Genomic DNA, 17,035 nt, shown 5'->3' on the forward strand with positions numbered 1-17,035 from the left:
TCCACCAACGGAAGAGATCGTTCCAAATATTAGAAGACCACTTACAATGCAATAAGAGATGATTGACCGTTCCGGGTTCGTTCAAACACCAAACACATAAACGAGAATGAGTGGAAGGTAAGATATGTCGATTGATCAAGATTTCTCTAACGGGTATGCTGTTACGAATTGCGAGCCAATGAAAAATCATAATCTTAGACGGAACATTATTACCCCAAATAACTTTAGGCCACGTTGGAGAAACGGTATTGTTAGACTGCATCAAAATTCTGACAGCGTCGGACACCGTGTATAACCCATCTGCAGCAGCGGACCAAACAACCTGATCAAGGACAGATTCATTTAAATGCAAGGCTGCCAGCGAGTGTTTCAAAGAGTCGAGGAGAGATGAATCAAGGGAAGTGAGGGGGAGGGTCAAATGTAAGTTCCACCCTTCCTGTTGAACCGCAAGATTACGAGGATGCCGAAAGCAAGACACAATAGCTAGAGGAGTAATGCAATGGACAAAGAGAGAAGGATACAAGTCTTTTAGAATGCCCCCATCAAACCACAAATCATGCCAAAAAAGTATATTCGTCCCGTTGCCCAAATTCCACTTCCAAATGTTAGGACCCAATATATAATGGAGTGAGTGATCGTTTTGCAAGTGAATTAAGTCCTTCCAAATTGGAGATAGTTGTGAAGTTTGTAGGGAAGAGACGTTGTTCATGAGTTTACCCCTCAAAGAATAACCAAAGGAGGATGTAACAATCGATTTCCAAAGACATTGCTTGTTGGTGTTTAACCTTGCCCACCATTTAGCTAACATAGCTAAATTCTTGATCCGTAGAGGCGTAATCCCCAAACCACCCATATCTTTAGGAAGACACACCGCCTCCCATTTAACCAAACAACTTTTCTTCTTTAGGCAATCGCCACCCCAAAGAAAATTCCTTCGATATCTTTCAAGTTGCTTGATGATAGACAAAGGTGCTTTATAAAGAGACATGTAGTGAAGAGGTAAATTGGAGATGACCGTGTTAACCATCACAAGTCGTCCTCCAAAAGAAAGGCATCTACCCTTCCACCCGGCAAGTTTCTTTTTGAACTTATTGACGATAGGATCCCACATAGAAATACGATTAGAAGTGAGACCAATTGGGACACCTAAGTAATCCATTGGAAAAATGCCAACTTTGCAATCGAATATGGCCGAGAAGGAAATCATTTCCTCTTTAGAGACATGGATACCATATAAAGTGGTCTTGATGGCATTCATTTGTAACCCGGATAAATGGTAAAAAAATCCCCATAATGTATTTGATGCGATTGAGTTCACGAAAATTCGGTTGAGCGAAAATGATAGTATCGTCCGCGAATTGAGAATGGTTGATAACTAAATCATGCCCGAATTTACACCCTTCCAACAAACCATTAGATAAATCCCTTGAAAGCAACTTACTCAAGATTTCGGATACAATGATGAAGAGGGAGGAAGATAAAGGATCGCCTTGCCTTAAGCCCCGTTTCATGATGCCTTCTCGTGACGGAGAACCGTTCAAAAGAACCGAAAAGTGAATTTTGGAGATGCACGTTTCAACCCATGATATGAATTTGGACCCGAATCCCATCTTGTGTAAAACCGTGATTAAAAATTCGTGTGATATGCAATCATACGCTTTTGAAAAGTCGATTTTTAGCAAAAGAATGGGAGACTTCTTTTTCTTTGCTAAGTGTACCACTTCGTTAACAACCATGACCCCGTCCATGAGAAGTCTTGATGGTACAAAACCGTTTTGGTTTTCACTAATAATAGACGGGATTGCAACTTTTAGCCGATTTGCAAGAGTTTTGGCCAATATCTTGTAGGGAGCATTAATAAGACTAACAGGGCGAAGGTGTTCAATATTTCTAGCCGAATTCGATTTGGGAATTAAGACTATGAAAGAAGAATTGAAACCTTTAGGGAAAGAGGGATATTCATGAAATTGAAAAAACATATCCATGATATTGTCTTCTAAAAAATGCCAACCCTTTTTAAAAAATTGCAACGAAAAACCATCGGGGCCGGGCGCTTTGTTTCCATCAAAACCTTTAATAACATTAGAGACTTCAGAGGCTGTAAAATGAGCCTCGAGAGACTCGCGAATACTAACAGTAACCTGAGCCAAATTCAGTGTATCCCAATCGACATCAATGACCTCGGACAGTGAATTGGAGGCTTTGAATAGAGATTCATAAAACGAGATTGCATATTATTTGACGATTGGAGGATCATCGACCCACGCGTTATCAATTTGCATACCTGCGATGTAGGACGATTGCTGTTTGATCCGAGAGATGAGGTGAAAGAAACGAGTATTCTTGTCACCAAGCTTTAGCCAATGAAAACGAGAATGAAGTCTTCTTTTTGATTCAAGCCTAATGTTGAACCGTTTTTTGCGTTGTTTCAAGGCTGCCAAATCAGCAGCTTCTGTATCAAGCAGGTCACGAAACTTATAACAATATTTTAACCTTTGAATCTCTAGCTCACATTGTTTGATAGTGAATTCATCTTGAGTCTGTAGGGTGGACTTCCAACTTTTTAGATCGGCTTTAAGCAACCTTAACTTTTTCCCAATGATAAACGCAGCCCAGCCCTGAACGTTATAATTGTTCCAATGATTTTCGCACAGCTCTACAAACCCTTTACATGAGAACCAAGTATTGTTGAATCTAAAAGGCTTAATACCCCCACGAAATTAATTTTTTGCCCCATATAATGGGCTTATGATCAAAACAGTCGGGAAGATCTGTTTGAAGAATCGTATCGGGCCAAAGTTGAGCCCATACAGAGTTGATAAGAAATCTGTCAATTCGAGACAGTTTCCCTTGGGGACCTTCCCAAGTAAAATTATCATTTGAAAGCGGTTGATCAAAAAGGTTGGCTTGAAGAATGAAAGAGTTAAACGAGGCTATGCTTTGAAGATCAATGGATTCACGAAGCCTTTCATTAGTAGAACTTTAACGCCTTGAATCGAGTAAAATTTTTTTTTTTTTTTTTGAAAAACAAGGTTACTGCCTGGACAAGGCTTATGCCGCGGCGCGGCCAGCCTTGTCGCGGCGCGACAATACACAGGAAAATTTATACTTCTTAGCCTTGCTTCTGTTCCCAACATCAGTTATATGCCGCGGCGCGGAGCCCTTGGCCGCGGCGCGACATAACACTAATCCGGGGGCTGATCTGCAACATTTCACTTAAACCAAACTTTTTCACTTTTCATCATACTCAAACATATTTAAAACTGCATAATTCATACACAAACATCAGAAATCAGTTTCTAACATCGTGAACCATCTATAAACAACATTTAGACAACAAAACGTGTTTTCCTGAATCAAAACCATCATTTGGTCCCAAGTTCAACAATAACAAACATGACTCATTCAAAGCCCTTGGCGTTTAATAAGCGGTAACCGTAGAGCGTGATTACAAAAAGGGACTTGCAATACCACTTACGCTATGCCAATGCTCCTCTAGCGCTTTACACGGGCTCCTTACCTTCACGATGGACCTTAGCACCTAAAACATAAAACATCATAGGGGTAAGCTTTTGCACTTAGTGAGTTATAGGAAAGTAATAAAACACAAAACACAAAACATGTGGGCATAATCATAACACTTATCCTTCAACCCATTGGTTGCTTGCATACTTTCGGATCCAATTCATTCATACCATAGACATGACTTACTAGGCCGAACCTAGTAATCATGCCTAAGCTAACCATAGACATACTAAATATGCCTAAGCTATCATCATCTCATACATAGACACTTAATGTGTCTAAGCTAACACAAACCATAGGCAAGATTACTAGCAATGTAATAACCTTGCCTAAGCTAAACATCAACCATAGATACAACTATTAGGTTAACCCAATAGTTCTATCTAAGCTACATAACTAGTGCACTTAGTCGTTTCTCTCTTGCACGGATGCAATCCGAGAACACTAAGCCACTCTTGACCCGCCCATATTACCCCCTATGAACTCACCTTGCTTATACAAAATTCCTCGATCACTTGCAACCTCTTTTCCTTGATTAGCACCTATACATGAGCTAATCCCATTAATCACATAACTCAATCAAAATCACAACTTTCATGAATCTTCATATCTTTCTATACTTATACATTCACTTAACCCCCTAATCACAACATACATACATCTAGCTTTGATCTCATCTTTTCTAAGATAAGAATATTACCAATTAGACTTCATAACTTTAATCATGTACATTACTTGTTTATCTCTTTTAGCAATACATGCAACTTTCCTTCAATCCTTTTATTATTCATCAAATGTGCATAATAATCCAATTTCATTACTAGCACCCTTAAATTATCAAATAATCAATTTCTATGACTTACAACAATAACAATAGCTCATACATGAACATCCTTCATCATAATTTCTAACTAGAACACATAAACTTCTCATTGAGACATTTTAACAAACACTTGGTGTGCATGACTAGAAATTTAACTAGAACATCACCAAATTCATCATATTCATACCATAAATCCATAATGCAAGTTCATACTTAATTCTTCTTCCAAAATCAATAACAATTTCATTCTAACTCAAACAATTGTGCACAATTCAACAAATAGCAACTTCTTAAGCATAAATCTCATCATTAACACACAATACAAGCAATACTTAGACATAAAATTCATACCTTGACTTTTAGAGTTCAAGAACCCTAATTTGTGCACAAGAAGAGAAATAAGAAGAATTGAGACTTGCTAGTGTGCTTAGAATATCTTAGATTTCACCAAATTGAGCTTGCATGAGTCTAATTTCAACAATTTGTGGTTCTCCTTCTTCTTCTCCCTCAAAGTCGACACACATACATATACAGGAAGCTTTTCTGTAATTTTTTTGTGAATAAACTCAATTTCCAGCATTTTATTCTTTTTATTAAAATAACTTTAGCTTATTTGCACTTTCTACCCTCCCCACCACAACTATGGTTAGAGAAGTCCTTAATCTTAACTTTGCACCCTTAGTCCTTCCTAACTTAACCAATAAACTTAACTTTTGTCCATTTAACATAAAATAACCTTTACCATTTAATTTCTTAGCAATAAAAATTCACATAAAATAATACCTTAAATAATTGGGATGTTACAACTCTCCCCCTCTTGGATCGTTCGCGTCCTCGTGAACCACTCTTGATGCAATGACGGATAATACTTCATGAGCCATTCTTCGGGTTCCCATGTACATTCGGAACCTTTTCTAAATTGCCATAATACCTTCAACAATGTAACCGACTTATTTCTCAAGCGCTTAACCTTTTGCTCCAATATCTTTATTGGCTTCTCCGCATATCTTAACTTATTATCAACCTCAATTTCATTCAAAGGAACATAAGTTGATTCATCCGCCAAACACTTTCTCAATTGTGACACGTGAAACGTGTCGTGAATATTACTCAATTCATCGGGTAAAGCCAAACGGTAGGCTACCTTCCCAACTTTCGCCACTATCTCAAATGGTCCCACGAACCTTGGACCCAATTTTCCCCTCTTTCTAAAACGAATGATGCCTTTCCATGGAGAAACTTTTAACATCACTTTATCACCTACTTGAAATTCTATCGGTTTTCTCCTTTTATCAACATAAGACTTTTGTCGATCTTGCGCCGCCTTCATTCTTTCATGAATTTGGTCAATCATCTCGGTGGTTTGTTGTACTATTTCCGTGCTTCCTAATTCCCGTTGACCTACTTCGCCCCAACATATCGGGGTTCTACACCTCCTTCCATACAACATCTCATAAGGCGCCATTCCGATTGTAGAATGATAACTATTGTTGTACGAAAATTCAACTAAAGGTAAGTGAGTATCCCAACTACCACCAAAATCGATGACGCATGCTCTTAACATATCCTCGAGAGTTTGTATAGTCCGTTCACTTTGACCATCCGTTTGTGGGTGAAACGCGGTACTTATATGTAACTTAGTACCCATTTCCTCTTGAAACTTTCTCCAATATCGAGATGTAAATCGAGTGTCTCGATCCGAAACTATGGAAACCGGTACTCCATGCCTTGCAACAACTTCCTTCATATACAACTTAGACATTGCTTCCGATGAAGAAGCTTCCCTTATTGCCAAAAATAATGCACTCTTAGTCAATCTATCAACAATAACCCAAATTGCATCGTGTTGTCTAGGGGTCTTAGGCAACTTAGTCACTAAATCCATTGTAATATGCTCCCATTTCCAAACCGGTACCTCTAAAGGTTGCATCTTACCGTAAGGCATTTGATGATCGGCTTTCACTTGAAGACAAGTAAGACACTTGTGTACATACTTAACTATATCCCTCTTCATTCCCGGCCACCAATAGTCTTTCCTTAAATCTCTATACATTTTCGTAGCACCGGGGTGAATCGAATACTTAGACTTGTGAGCTAAGTCTAGGAGCTCACTTCTAACGCCACTTTGCAAAGGTACCCAAATCCTCCCATATCTAAGCCTTAAACCACGGGAATCTACCACAAAATTATCAACTTGCCCCTTGATCCTTTCTTTTCTCACGTTTTCGGGCGATAACGCTTCACCTTGTGCAACATGAATATCATCAAATATTCGAGGCGATATTACCATAGCCAAACTTGTTATCTTAATCGGTTGATGACTCGACTTCCTACTAAGAGCATCCGCCACCACATTCGCTTTTCCGGGATGATATAAAATCTCACAATCATAATCTTTCACCAAATCGAGACCTCTCCTTTGCCTATCATTCAAATCCCTTTGATCAAACAAATACTTTAAGTTCTTATGATCGGTATAAATGGAAAACTTAACACCATAAAGATAATGACGCCAAATCTTTAAAGCAAAAACTACGGCCGTCAATTCTAAATCATGCGTAGGGTAACGTTTCTCGTGTTCCTTCAATTGCCGGGAAGCATAAGCTATGACCTTTCCATTTTGCATCAATACACACCCTAAGCCTTTCTTAGAAGCATCACAATAAACCGTCATGTTCTCATTCCCTTCCGGTAAAACCAATATGGGAGCTTGAACAAGCTTCTCCTTAAGGAGTTGAAACGCTTGTTCTTGCTTTTCTTCCCATCTCCATGGCACACTTTTACGAGTCAACTTGGTGAGTGGGGTGGCTATTCTAGAGAAATCTTGTATAAACCGTCGATAATACCCCGCTAAACCTAGAAAACTCCTAACCTCGGTAGGATTAGTAGGTGGTTCCCATCTCATAATTGCCTCTATCTTTACCGGATCAACACAAATACCCTTCTTATTAATGACATGGCCCAAAAATTGAACTTCACGAAGCCAAAACTCGCACTTAGAGAACTTAGCAAACAATCTTTCTCTTCTTAAAGTCTCTAATACTTGTCTTAAATGTACCGTATGTTCCTCTTCACTCTTAGAATATACCAAAATGTCATCAATGAACACAATTACAAACCTATCAAGCATCGGTCGACAAACCCTATTCATCAAATCCATAAACGCGGCCGGAGCATTTGTTAATCCAAACGGCATAACCACAAACTCATAATGACCATACCTTGTTCGAAAAGCCGTTTTAGGGACATCTTATTCCCTCACCTTCAATTGATGGTAACCCGACCTTAAATCTATCTTTGAAAAGAAACTAGCACCTTGTAGTTGATCAAACAAATCGTCTATCCTTGGCAACGGGTACTTGTTCTTAATAGTGACTTTATTCAATTCTCGATAATCAATACACATTCTCATAGTTCCATCCTTCTTTTTCACAAATAAAACCGGAGCTCCCCAAGGTGAACTACTAGGACGTATAAAACCTTTATCTATCAAATCTTGTAATTGAGTCATCATTTCTCTCATTTCCGACGGGGCTAATCGATAGGGAGCTTTGGCAATTGGCGTGGCCCCGGGTATCAAATCTATTCTAAACTCTACCTCTCGCTCGGGAGGTACACCGGGCAATTCACTTGGAAACACATCCGGAAACTCGTTAACTATTGGTACATCATCTAATTCAACAACCTTTTTCGAATCATCAACAACATGTGCCAAAAACGCACAACACCCATGAGACAAAAATCTTTTAGCCTTAGCATATGTGCATATAGGAATTGCACGCCTAGCTCGTTCCCCATAAATCCATATAACTTTTCCACTTGGTGATTGAACTAATACTATTTTCTTACGACACAAAATTATCCCCTCATTGTCATCTAGCCAATCCATGCCCACAATTACTTGAAATTCCCCCATTTGCATGGGTATTAAATCAATGACAAACTTTTCATCATCCAAAATAATTTCACACCCCTTAATGATACTATACACCATCACGGTCTTATTATCATACACCATCACGGTCTTATTATCCGCTATTTCAACCTCTAATGGGTGTTCTAACATACTTGGGGTCATATTAAAATGCTTACAAAAAGAATATGATACAAACGACCGCGTAGCACCGGAATCAAACAAAACATGCGCAGGTAAAGAGTTTACAATAAAGGTACCTGACACCACATTTTGGGACTCCTTCGCTTCGAGTGCGGTAATCTGATGAGCTCGGGACCTTGGTCGGCTATCGCTAGCCTTCGGTTCCTTCTTAACCTCTTTCTTAACACTACCACTAGCTAAATCCTTCTTGTATTCCGGACATTCGGCTTGAAAGTGACCTTTCTCAAAACAATAATAACATTGCTTACCTTTCTTAGGACATTCGGCGGCCCTATGACCCGGCTTCCCGCAAGAGTAACAATCGGTGGTACCCGCTTTACATTCACCCGTATGATTCTTACCACACCTACTACACGTCTTGGCTTCTTTCCCACCGCTCTTACCCGACACAAAACCCCCTTTTGACTTGTGCGGGGATTCGGAACCAAACTTACCCTTCTTCGGACTAACATTATGCATCGCCTTAGAGTCTTGATCTAACTTCCGTTTAAACGCCGCCTTCTTCCTAAGTTCGTGTTCTCTAACAAGTGCTCTATTCATCATTTCGGCCAAAGTCTTATACGTGCTCTTGTCAATAAACTCACTTATCTCGGGATTCAACTTTTCATGATAATGATCCATCATCAACTTGGGACTTGACACAAAGTCCGGACAAAATCGAGACTTATCATTGAACTCGGCATTAAACTCGGTCACCGACTTACTTCCATGCTCTATATTCATAAACTCAGATTTCAACCTACTAACCTCAGCGGGTGGAGCAAATTGAGTCATAAACATTTCACGGAACTTGTCCCATGAGAAACTTGTAGCCACGTCTCGCCCATGAGACTTAACTATAAAATTCCACCACTCATAACCACTACCCTTCATTTGATGTGCCGCGTAAATTACCTTTAAATGCTCGGGGCATTCACATAGCATAAAAGTTTCTTCAATCTCATCAATCCATCTTTGACTAACAATAGGGTCAACCTTACCATGAAACTCAGGGGGATGGCAATTTGCAAAGTTCTTATATTCAAAACGATCATCCTTTCTTTTAGGGGCTTCTACCTCTTCTTGCCTTACCCCACTTCCCCCTTCACCTCTTAAGGTAGGGTTATTGGCAACAAAAGTCTTTAACTTCTCATCTAATTGATCATTGATCAACGTCTTGATCTTTTCTAACAAGGTTGGGGTATAACGTATCAAGGCTTGCCCTATTTGCCCCGAAATGTCATTTGGCATGTTAACTTCTTCCGATTCGTTTTGAGAGTCTTCTATAGACTTCGTGGATGGGGTGCGGACGTACTCATCATCCTCATCTTGACCTCGGTTTGGCAATACAATAGCCATTCTGAAAATTACATTCAACCCATTAATTCAAATACCGGTAACACCATTATTCATCAAAACCAAACAATCCGAAAGAATTCCTAACTCGATTCACCATGACCATAGTAGACGTCCATGTGTACTAAAATGAAGTAATAGCAATGGCCTGTTGTTATTACACCATTTCATTACACATCTAGTCTACCACGACATCATGGCTAGCGGGTATCAAACTCCTTACATAAACCAATTCGTAATCTTATTCATTATACTATGGGTCTTGTCAATGACTCTACCCTATGGAGCATGGCACAACTATACGACTTAAACACTTATGCAAGTCCTAAACCGCTTATCCTTTCACAACAATGGTTTAAGCCTAGATAATCCCTATCGTGGGTTATCCAAGTCCCTTAAACCACAGCTCTGATACCAACTTTTAACGCCTTGAATCGAGTAAAAAATTTTTTTTTTTTTTGAAAAACAAGGTTACTGCCTGGACAAGGCTTATGCCGCGGCGCGGCCAGCCTTGTCGCGGCGCGACAATACACAGGAAAATTTATACTTCTTAGCCTTGCTTCTGTTCCCAACATCAGTTATATGCCGCGGCGCGGAGCCCTTGGCCGCGGCGCGACATAACACTAATCCGGGGGCTGATCTGCAACATTTCACTTAAACCAAACTTTTTCACTTTTCATCATACTCAAACATATTTAAAACTGCATAATTCATACACAAACATCAGAAATCAGTTTCTAACATCGTGAACCATCTATAAACAACATTTAGACAACAAAACGTGTTTTCATGAATCAAAACCATCATTTGGTCCCAAGTTCAACAATAACAAACATGACTCATTCAAAGCCCTTGGCGTTTAATAAGCGGTAACCGTAGAGCGTGATTACAAAAAGGGACTTGCAATACCACTTACGCTATGCCAATGCTCCTCTAGCGCTTTACACGGGCTCCTTACCTTCACGATGGACCTTAGCACCTAAAACATAAAACATCATAGGGGTAAGCTTTTGCACTTAGTGAGTTATAGGAAAGTAATAAAACACAAAACACAAAACATGTGGGCATAATCATAACACTTATCCTTCAACCCATTGGTTGCTTGCATACTTTCGGATCCAATTCATTCATACCATAGACATGACTTACTAGGCCGAACCTAGTAATCATGCCTAAGCTAACCATAGACATACTAAATATGCCTAAGCTATCATCATCTCATACATAGACACTTAATGTGTCTAAGCTAACACAAACCATAGGCAAGATTACTAGCAATGTAATAACCTTGCCTAAGCTAAACATCAACCATAGATACAACTATTAGGTTAACCCAATAGTTCTATCTAAGCTACATAACTAGTGCACTTAGTCGTTTCTCTCTTGCACGGATGCAATCCGAGAACACTAAGCCACTCTTGACCCGCCCATATTACCCCCTATGAACTCACCTTGCTTACACAAAATTCCTCGATCACTTGCAACCTCTTTTCCTTGATTAGCACCTATACATGAGCTAATCCCATTAATCACATAACTCAATCAAAATCACAACTTTCATGAATCTTCATATCTTTCTATACTTATACATTCACTTAACCCCCTAATCACAACATACATACATCTAGCTTTGATCTCATCTTTTCTAAGATAAGAATATTACCAATTAGACTTCATAACTTTAATCATGTACATTACTTGTTTATCTCTTTTAGCAATACATGCAACTTTCCTTCAATCCTTTTATTATTCATCAAATGTGCATAATAATCCAATTTCATTACTAGCACCCTTAAATTATCAAATAATCAATTTCTATGACTTACAACAATAACAATAGCTCATACATGAACATCCTTCATCATAATTTCTAACTAGAACACATAAACTTCTCATTGAGACATTTTAACAAACACTTGGTGTGCATGACTAGAAATTTAACTAGAACATCACCAAATTCATCATATTCATACCATAAATCCATAATGCAAGTTCATACTTAATTCTTCTTCCAAAATCAATAACAATTTCATTCTAACTCAAACAATTGTGCACAATTCAACAAATAGCAACTTCTTAAGCATAAATCTCATCATTAACACACAATACAAGCAATACTTAGACATAAAATTCATACCTTGACTTTTAGAGTTCAAGAACCCTAATTTGTGCACAAGAAGAGAAATAAGAAGAATTGAGACTTGCTAGTGTGCTTAGAATATCTTAGATTTCACCAAATTGAGCTTGCATGAGTCTAATTTCAACAATTTGTGGTTCTCCTTCTTCTTCTCCCTCAAAGTCGACACACATACATATACAGGAAGCTTTTCTGTAATTTTTTTGTGAATAAACTCAATTTCCAGCATTTTATTCTTTTTATTAAAATAACTTTAGCTTATTTGCACTTTCTACCCTCCCCACCACAACTATGGTTAGAGAAGTCCTTAATCTTAACTTTGCACCCTTAGTCCTTCCTAACTTAACCAATAAACTTAACTTTTGTCCATTTAACATAAAATAACCTTTACCATTTAATTTCTTAGCAATAAAAATTCACATAAAATAATACCTTAAATAATTGGGATGTTACAAGAACAAACCGAATTAAAGTCACCTAAGAAACATAATGGACCCGGCCACATTCTTGCTATGCTAGAAAGTTGTGACCAAACAAATTTCTTTTTGAGTTCTTGTTGAGGCGCATATACATTAACTATAAGAACAATTTGATTATTAGGGATGTACCTCAATATAGTGGCTATCCAATATTTTCGAATCCAATGTTGGATTAATGAGAAAAAGTCAACTCGCCATATTGATAACATCCCTCCCGACCTCCCATTTGCTTCCGCTTGAATTGACTCAAAAGCGAAGTGTCTCCATATCTCGTTGAGAATAGGTTGTGAAACCACTTTGACCATTGTTTCTTGAATGGCTAAGAATTGAAGTTGAAAACGATTGACTAAAGACCCGGCCATTCGACCTCTTGACTTGGTACCGAGGCCCCGAGTATTCCACGAGGCAAGCCTCATGGTTTATTGTGAGTTGGAGTATCGTCGTCGGCCATGCTTTGCATAAAAACTCCAAAATTGGCCATTTCTTCTTTGTGAGTGAGTTTCTTGTCTTGATAGAATCCTTCTTTTAAGTTTGATTCATTGTGGATGGCGTGATTGATTTCGCTAGCGGTATCGAACATGCTGGACAGATTTGGGACATCATCAGTCCAATTAGCTGCTTTATCCTTTGGTTTTTTCACTGTCTTGTCTTCGTTAACCGGAGTGAAAGATAGGTTACCATCATTTAAAGGAGGACAACGTGCTTTGATTTTGTCACAAGAATCTTTGCAATTGTTGTCACATTGATCAAGGGTATCCTTTTTAAAAGGGCTGGAAGAATTGAATTTAGCAAGGAAAGAGCCATCGTTATTGAATAGAGGGTTAGAATGGGAAGAGTTTTTTGGTGAAGTTTGGGGAAGGGTAGGATAGTCATTTAAGTTTAGTTTAAAGGGTGAAGATTGATTAGGAGCCGAAAGTGATTTGTCCTGTGTATCCGACATATCAAGTACTTGCACCATGCCTTTTGTCTTGAACAGTGAGCACTTGATTTCTTTTTCTGATTTTTTGATTTTTTCAAATTGGTCCATTTGAAATTTAACTGCTTTAGAGGTTTTGTCCATTGAGTAATGGACTTCATTCTGTGCAGGTGCGTCTTTGGGTGGGTTTGACTTTTTTGGGGTTTGAAACTTTGAGTCATCATCGATAACAACAACTTCGCCCTCCTCCGGTGGGTTTTCTGTTGCCGGAGGATTAGGTTCCGGTACCGGAATTGCATTTTGAGCAGAGTTTTTTTGATCGATAAAGATCTTGTAGGATTCAGACAACGCTTCATTGTACTCTTGAATGATGCTATCGGGAACGATTTCGATCAAATCATCTTCAAAAACCTCTTCAACCCAAAGTTTACAATTGTCAACATTAGCTACATTGGCTTGTAGGTATTGATTAATGGTGCCCGGATCGTTAGTTTCAATAAGAGCGTGCATAACGTCGTGGTGTTTGAGATTGTGGGACAAGGAATCGATGTGTAATACTCTACCAAAAGTACTAGCTGCAACGATTGTGCAGTTCGAAGAACAACAATTGAATGGTATCCCTTTGATTGCTAGTTTGGTGATCCTAGTAAATTTATTTTTGTTGTTGATCATGGGGATAACATCTATGAATTCCGATTCATTAAGAGTAGGACCCATAGTCATCCTATTATAGCTTTCTTCATCACTACATTGAATAATATAGCCATAGGATCCCCAGGCTGAGATGGCCTTGATTGCAATGAACCTACTTTTAAGCCATTTAAACAGTTTCAAAGCTTTAATGGGTGTTTTGTCGACGACTAGTGCAGTGAGATTTAAAGAATCATTAATTTCATGATTAATGGAAAGATTAACCACAGGATGGGTTGGGTTTGAAGGGATCGTGGAAGGAGCAGAGATGGAATCATTTGAAAAAGGTGCAATTTTTGGATTTAATTCTTTTTTGGCATAGCGTATGAAGATTGTTCTACCATTGAGAAACTTACCATTCATCTCTTGCATGACTTTAGTAGCTTGAGCTTCTTTTTCAAATTTAACGAATGCAAAAGACCTATCTTGCTTCCATGACATGCCATTAATTGTACCGAAGCCCTTTAATACATTATTGATGATGGTTGGAGTTGTGAATCTTGATAAACCTCCCAAAAAAAGTGTGGATTTTTTGGGGTATAAGGGAGTGTTTTTGGATTGATGAACTGATCTTCTTTGTTTGTGATTTGTATAAGGAAACTGTGTATTGATTGGGATTGAATTTGGGAAGGTGGGTTGGAATTTTTGATTTGGAGGTGGGTTTGAATTTGGGGGAAATTGAGAGAGTTTGGGAGTCATCGTGTTGCATTGTGGTTGTGGTATGCATTTACACATATACAAGTTATATTTTACTTTTATACTTTTACTACTACATCTTTACGTACGTACATTCTCCGATGCTTTTCTGTCTCCAATCTCTTTAAATTTAATTATAAAAGATGGACTCTTAGGGGCGTTTGGTTCAAGAATTTCAATTTCAAGGATTTGAAATCTCACAGGATTTGAAATCCTGGAATTTGAAATCATATCTTCTGTTTGGTTCGAGGTTTTCAAATCTCAGAATTTGTAATGCGAACCCGAAACGGGAAGGCGATCGGAAAACGCAAACCGAAATCAAAACGTGAATCCAAAATGGGAATGCAACCGTGATACGCGAACCCGGAACCTAAATGCGAACCCGAAATCGAAATGCGAACCCGAAACGCGAACCCGAAACGCGAACCCGAAACGCAAAACCGAAACGCGAACGCGAAACGCGAGCCCCAAACTCGAACCCGAAACGTGAACCCGAAACGCGAACCCGAATCGCGTATCTGAAATGTGAACCTGAATCGCGAACCCGAAACTCGAACCCGAAACGCGAACCCGTAATGCGAACCTGAAATGCGAGCCTGAAACGCTAGCCCAAAATGCGAGCCCGAAACGGGAACCCAAAAAGCGAACCCGAAACGCGAACCTAAAACGCGAACATGGAACGTGGACCCGGAAAGCGAACCCGAAACACAAACCCGAAACGTAAACGTGAAACGTAAAACGTAAATGTAAATCAACTGTAATGTTGTATAATGTTTGAACTGATATGATCTCATTAGTATGATGAAATGGTTGTTAGTTTTCATTTAAGGTTTTGCCAACTTAAACCGACGGACACCTTCCGTTTGTGATCAGTGTTCAATCAACACAGCACGTTGCTATTCAGTTAACTAAACTGATAACAAGGGATAGCATTATAGCTTAACTTACTAATAAACCTAGTACTTTATTGAGGATAACCTCCAAGGTATAGCTACCTTTCTATTATACAACCAAGTGACATACTTTTCACTGCTTAAAGAGAACTCTGAGAGTTTAGAGATAAGTAGGTCTGTGTAATTGGCTCATCCAACCAGATCTACATCATTCCAAATATAGCCTTAACATAAGCATAATTACCTTTCCCTAACCCAAAACTAATATCTTGGTCAACATTTCCCTGATCTGCATACTCAGGATATCCTTCCACTTTATTTACTTCTTCCGCACTTAGGACCATTAGCTTAAACCAACTAATATCCTTTATCTAGGTAATTTAAATAAAAGACAATTATCCACTTGATTTTCAATTCGTTAATCTATTCAAAAATACGACACTAGGTTAACTTACACCTTCTACACCTTAGAAAGTAAAAGTAAATTTAGGCCCCACACAATATAAATAAACAAAACCACTGTTTGCCACCTTGATCAACTGAATATGACGTCTTGCGACCTAACGACACCACACGAATAAAACCGTCCATTTCGGTCATATCAGGTGGTGAGCTACCAGATCCAGTAACTTTACGGAAGGAAGCGCCACCAACAGGGTGGAATCACCGCCGACCGGAGCAAACTCCAGCAAAATCAAAAATCATAAAAGATCACGAAAGCGGGTGAGAACGGAGTGCCAAAAGACCAAAACCGCCCGACCCACAAGACGGGTGGAACAAATTGGTCACCGAAAACCTCTCCACTTGTTGAATAAAGAGAAAGCAAGGTCGCGAAATAAAAACAAAACGGTAAAAAGCGTGTATTCCGATTGATCAACGGCAACTATGTAACATCCCAATTATTTAAGGTATTATTTTATGTGAATTTTTATTGCTAAGAAATTAAATGGTAAAGGTTATTTTATGTTAAATGGACAAAAGTTAAGTTTATTGGTTAAGTTAGGAAGGACTAAGGGTGCAAAGTTAAGATTAAGGACTTCTCTAACCATAGTTGTGGTGGGGAGGGTAGAAAGTGCAAATAAGCTAAAGTTATTTTAATAAAAAGAATAAAATGCTGGAAATTGAGTTTATTCACAAAAAAATTACAGAAAAGCTTCCTGTATATGTATGTGTGTCGACTTTGAGGGAGAAGAAGAAGGAGAACCACAAATTGTTGAAATTAGACTCATGCAAACTCAATTTGGTGAAATCTAAGATATTCTAAGCACACTAGCAAGTCTCAATTCTTCTTATTTCTCTTCTTGTGCACAAATTAGGGTTCTTGAACTCTAAAAGTCAAGGTATGAATTTTATGTCTAAGTATTGCTTGTATTGTGTGTTAATGATGAGATTTATGCTTAAGAAGTTGCTATTTGTTGAATTGT

At 38.6% G+C, this 17,035-nt stretch overlaps 1 protein-coding gene across 1 annotated transcript; it reads right to left on the reverse strand.

Moving 5' to 3' along the window:
* Positions 1 to 1,214: 1,214 nt before the first annotated feature.
* LOC139864765 (uncharacterized) lies at positions 1,215 to 12,832 on the reverse strand. Its single transcript, XM_071853334.1, has 6 exons — positions 12,415 to 12,832; positions 11,252 to 11,305; positions 4,014 to 4,067; positions 2,760 to 2,858; positions 2,285 to 2,665; positions 1,215 to 2,200 (listed from the first exon to the last, which is right to left on the reverse strand). Exons 1-6 carry the CDS (start codon positions 12,830 to 12,832, stop codon positions 1,215 to 1,217), a joined length of 1,992 nt encoding a protein of 663 aa, XP_071709435.1.
* Positions 12,833 to 17,035: the final 4,203 nt, after the last annotated feature.

This window comes from Rutidosis leptorrhynchoides, chromosome 8, assembly GCF_046630445.1.
Source record: "Rutidosis leptorrhynchoides isolate AG116_Rl617_1_P2 chromosome 8, CSIRO_AGI_Rlap_v1, whole genome shotgun sequence".
NCBI classification, from domain to species: Eukaryota; Viridiplantae; Streptophyta; class Magnoliopsida; order Asterales; family Asteraceae; genus Rutidosis; species Rutidosis leptorrhynchoides.

Coding starts and splice junctions, on each gene's coding strand:
- LOC139864765 (XM_071853334.1), bottom strand. CDS start 12,832: ATGAGGCTTGCCTCGTGGAATACTCGGGGCCTCGGTACCAAGTCAAGA. Junction 4,068..11,251: donor AGGAATTTTGTGTAAGCAAG/GTGAGTTCATAG, acceptor GCTCATGTATAG/GTGCTAATCAAGGAAAAGAG. Junction 2,666..2,759: donor TCAAACAGATCTTCCCGACT/GTTTTGATCATA, acceptor TCTCATGTAAAG/GGTTTGTAGAGCTGTGCGAA.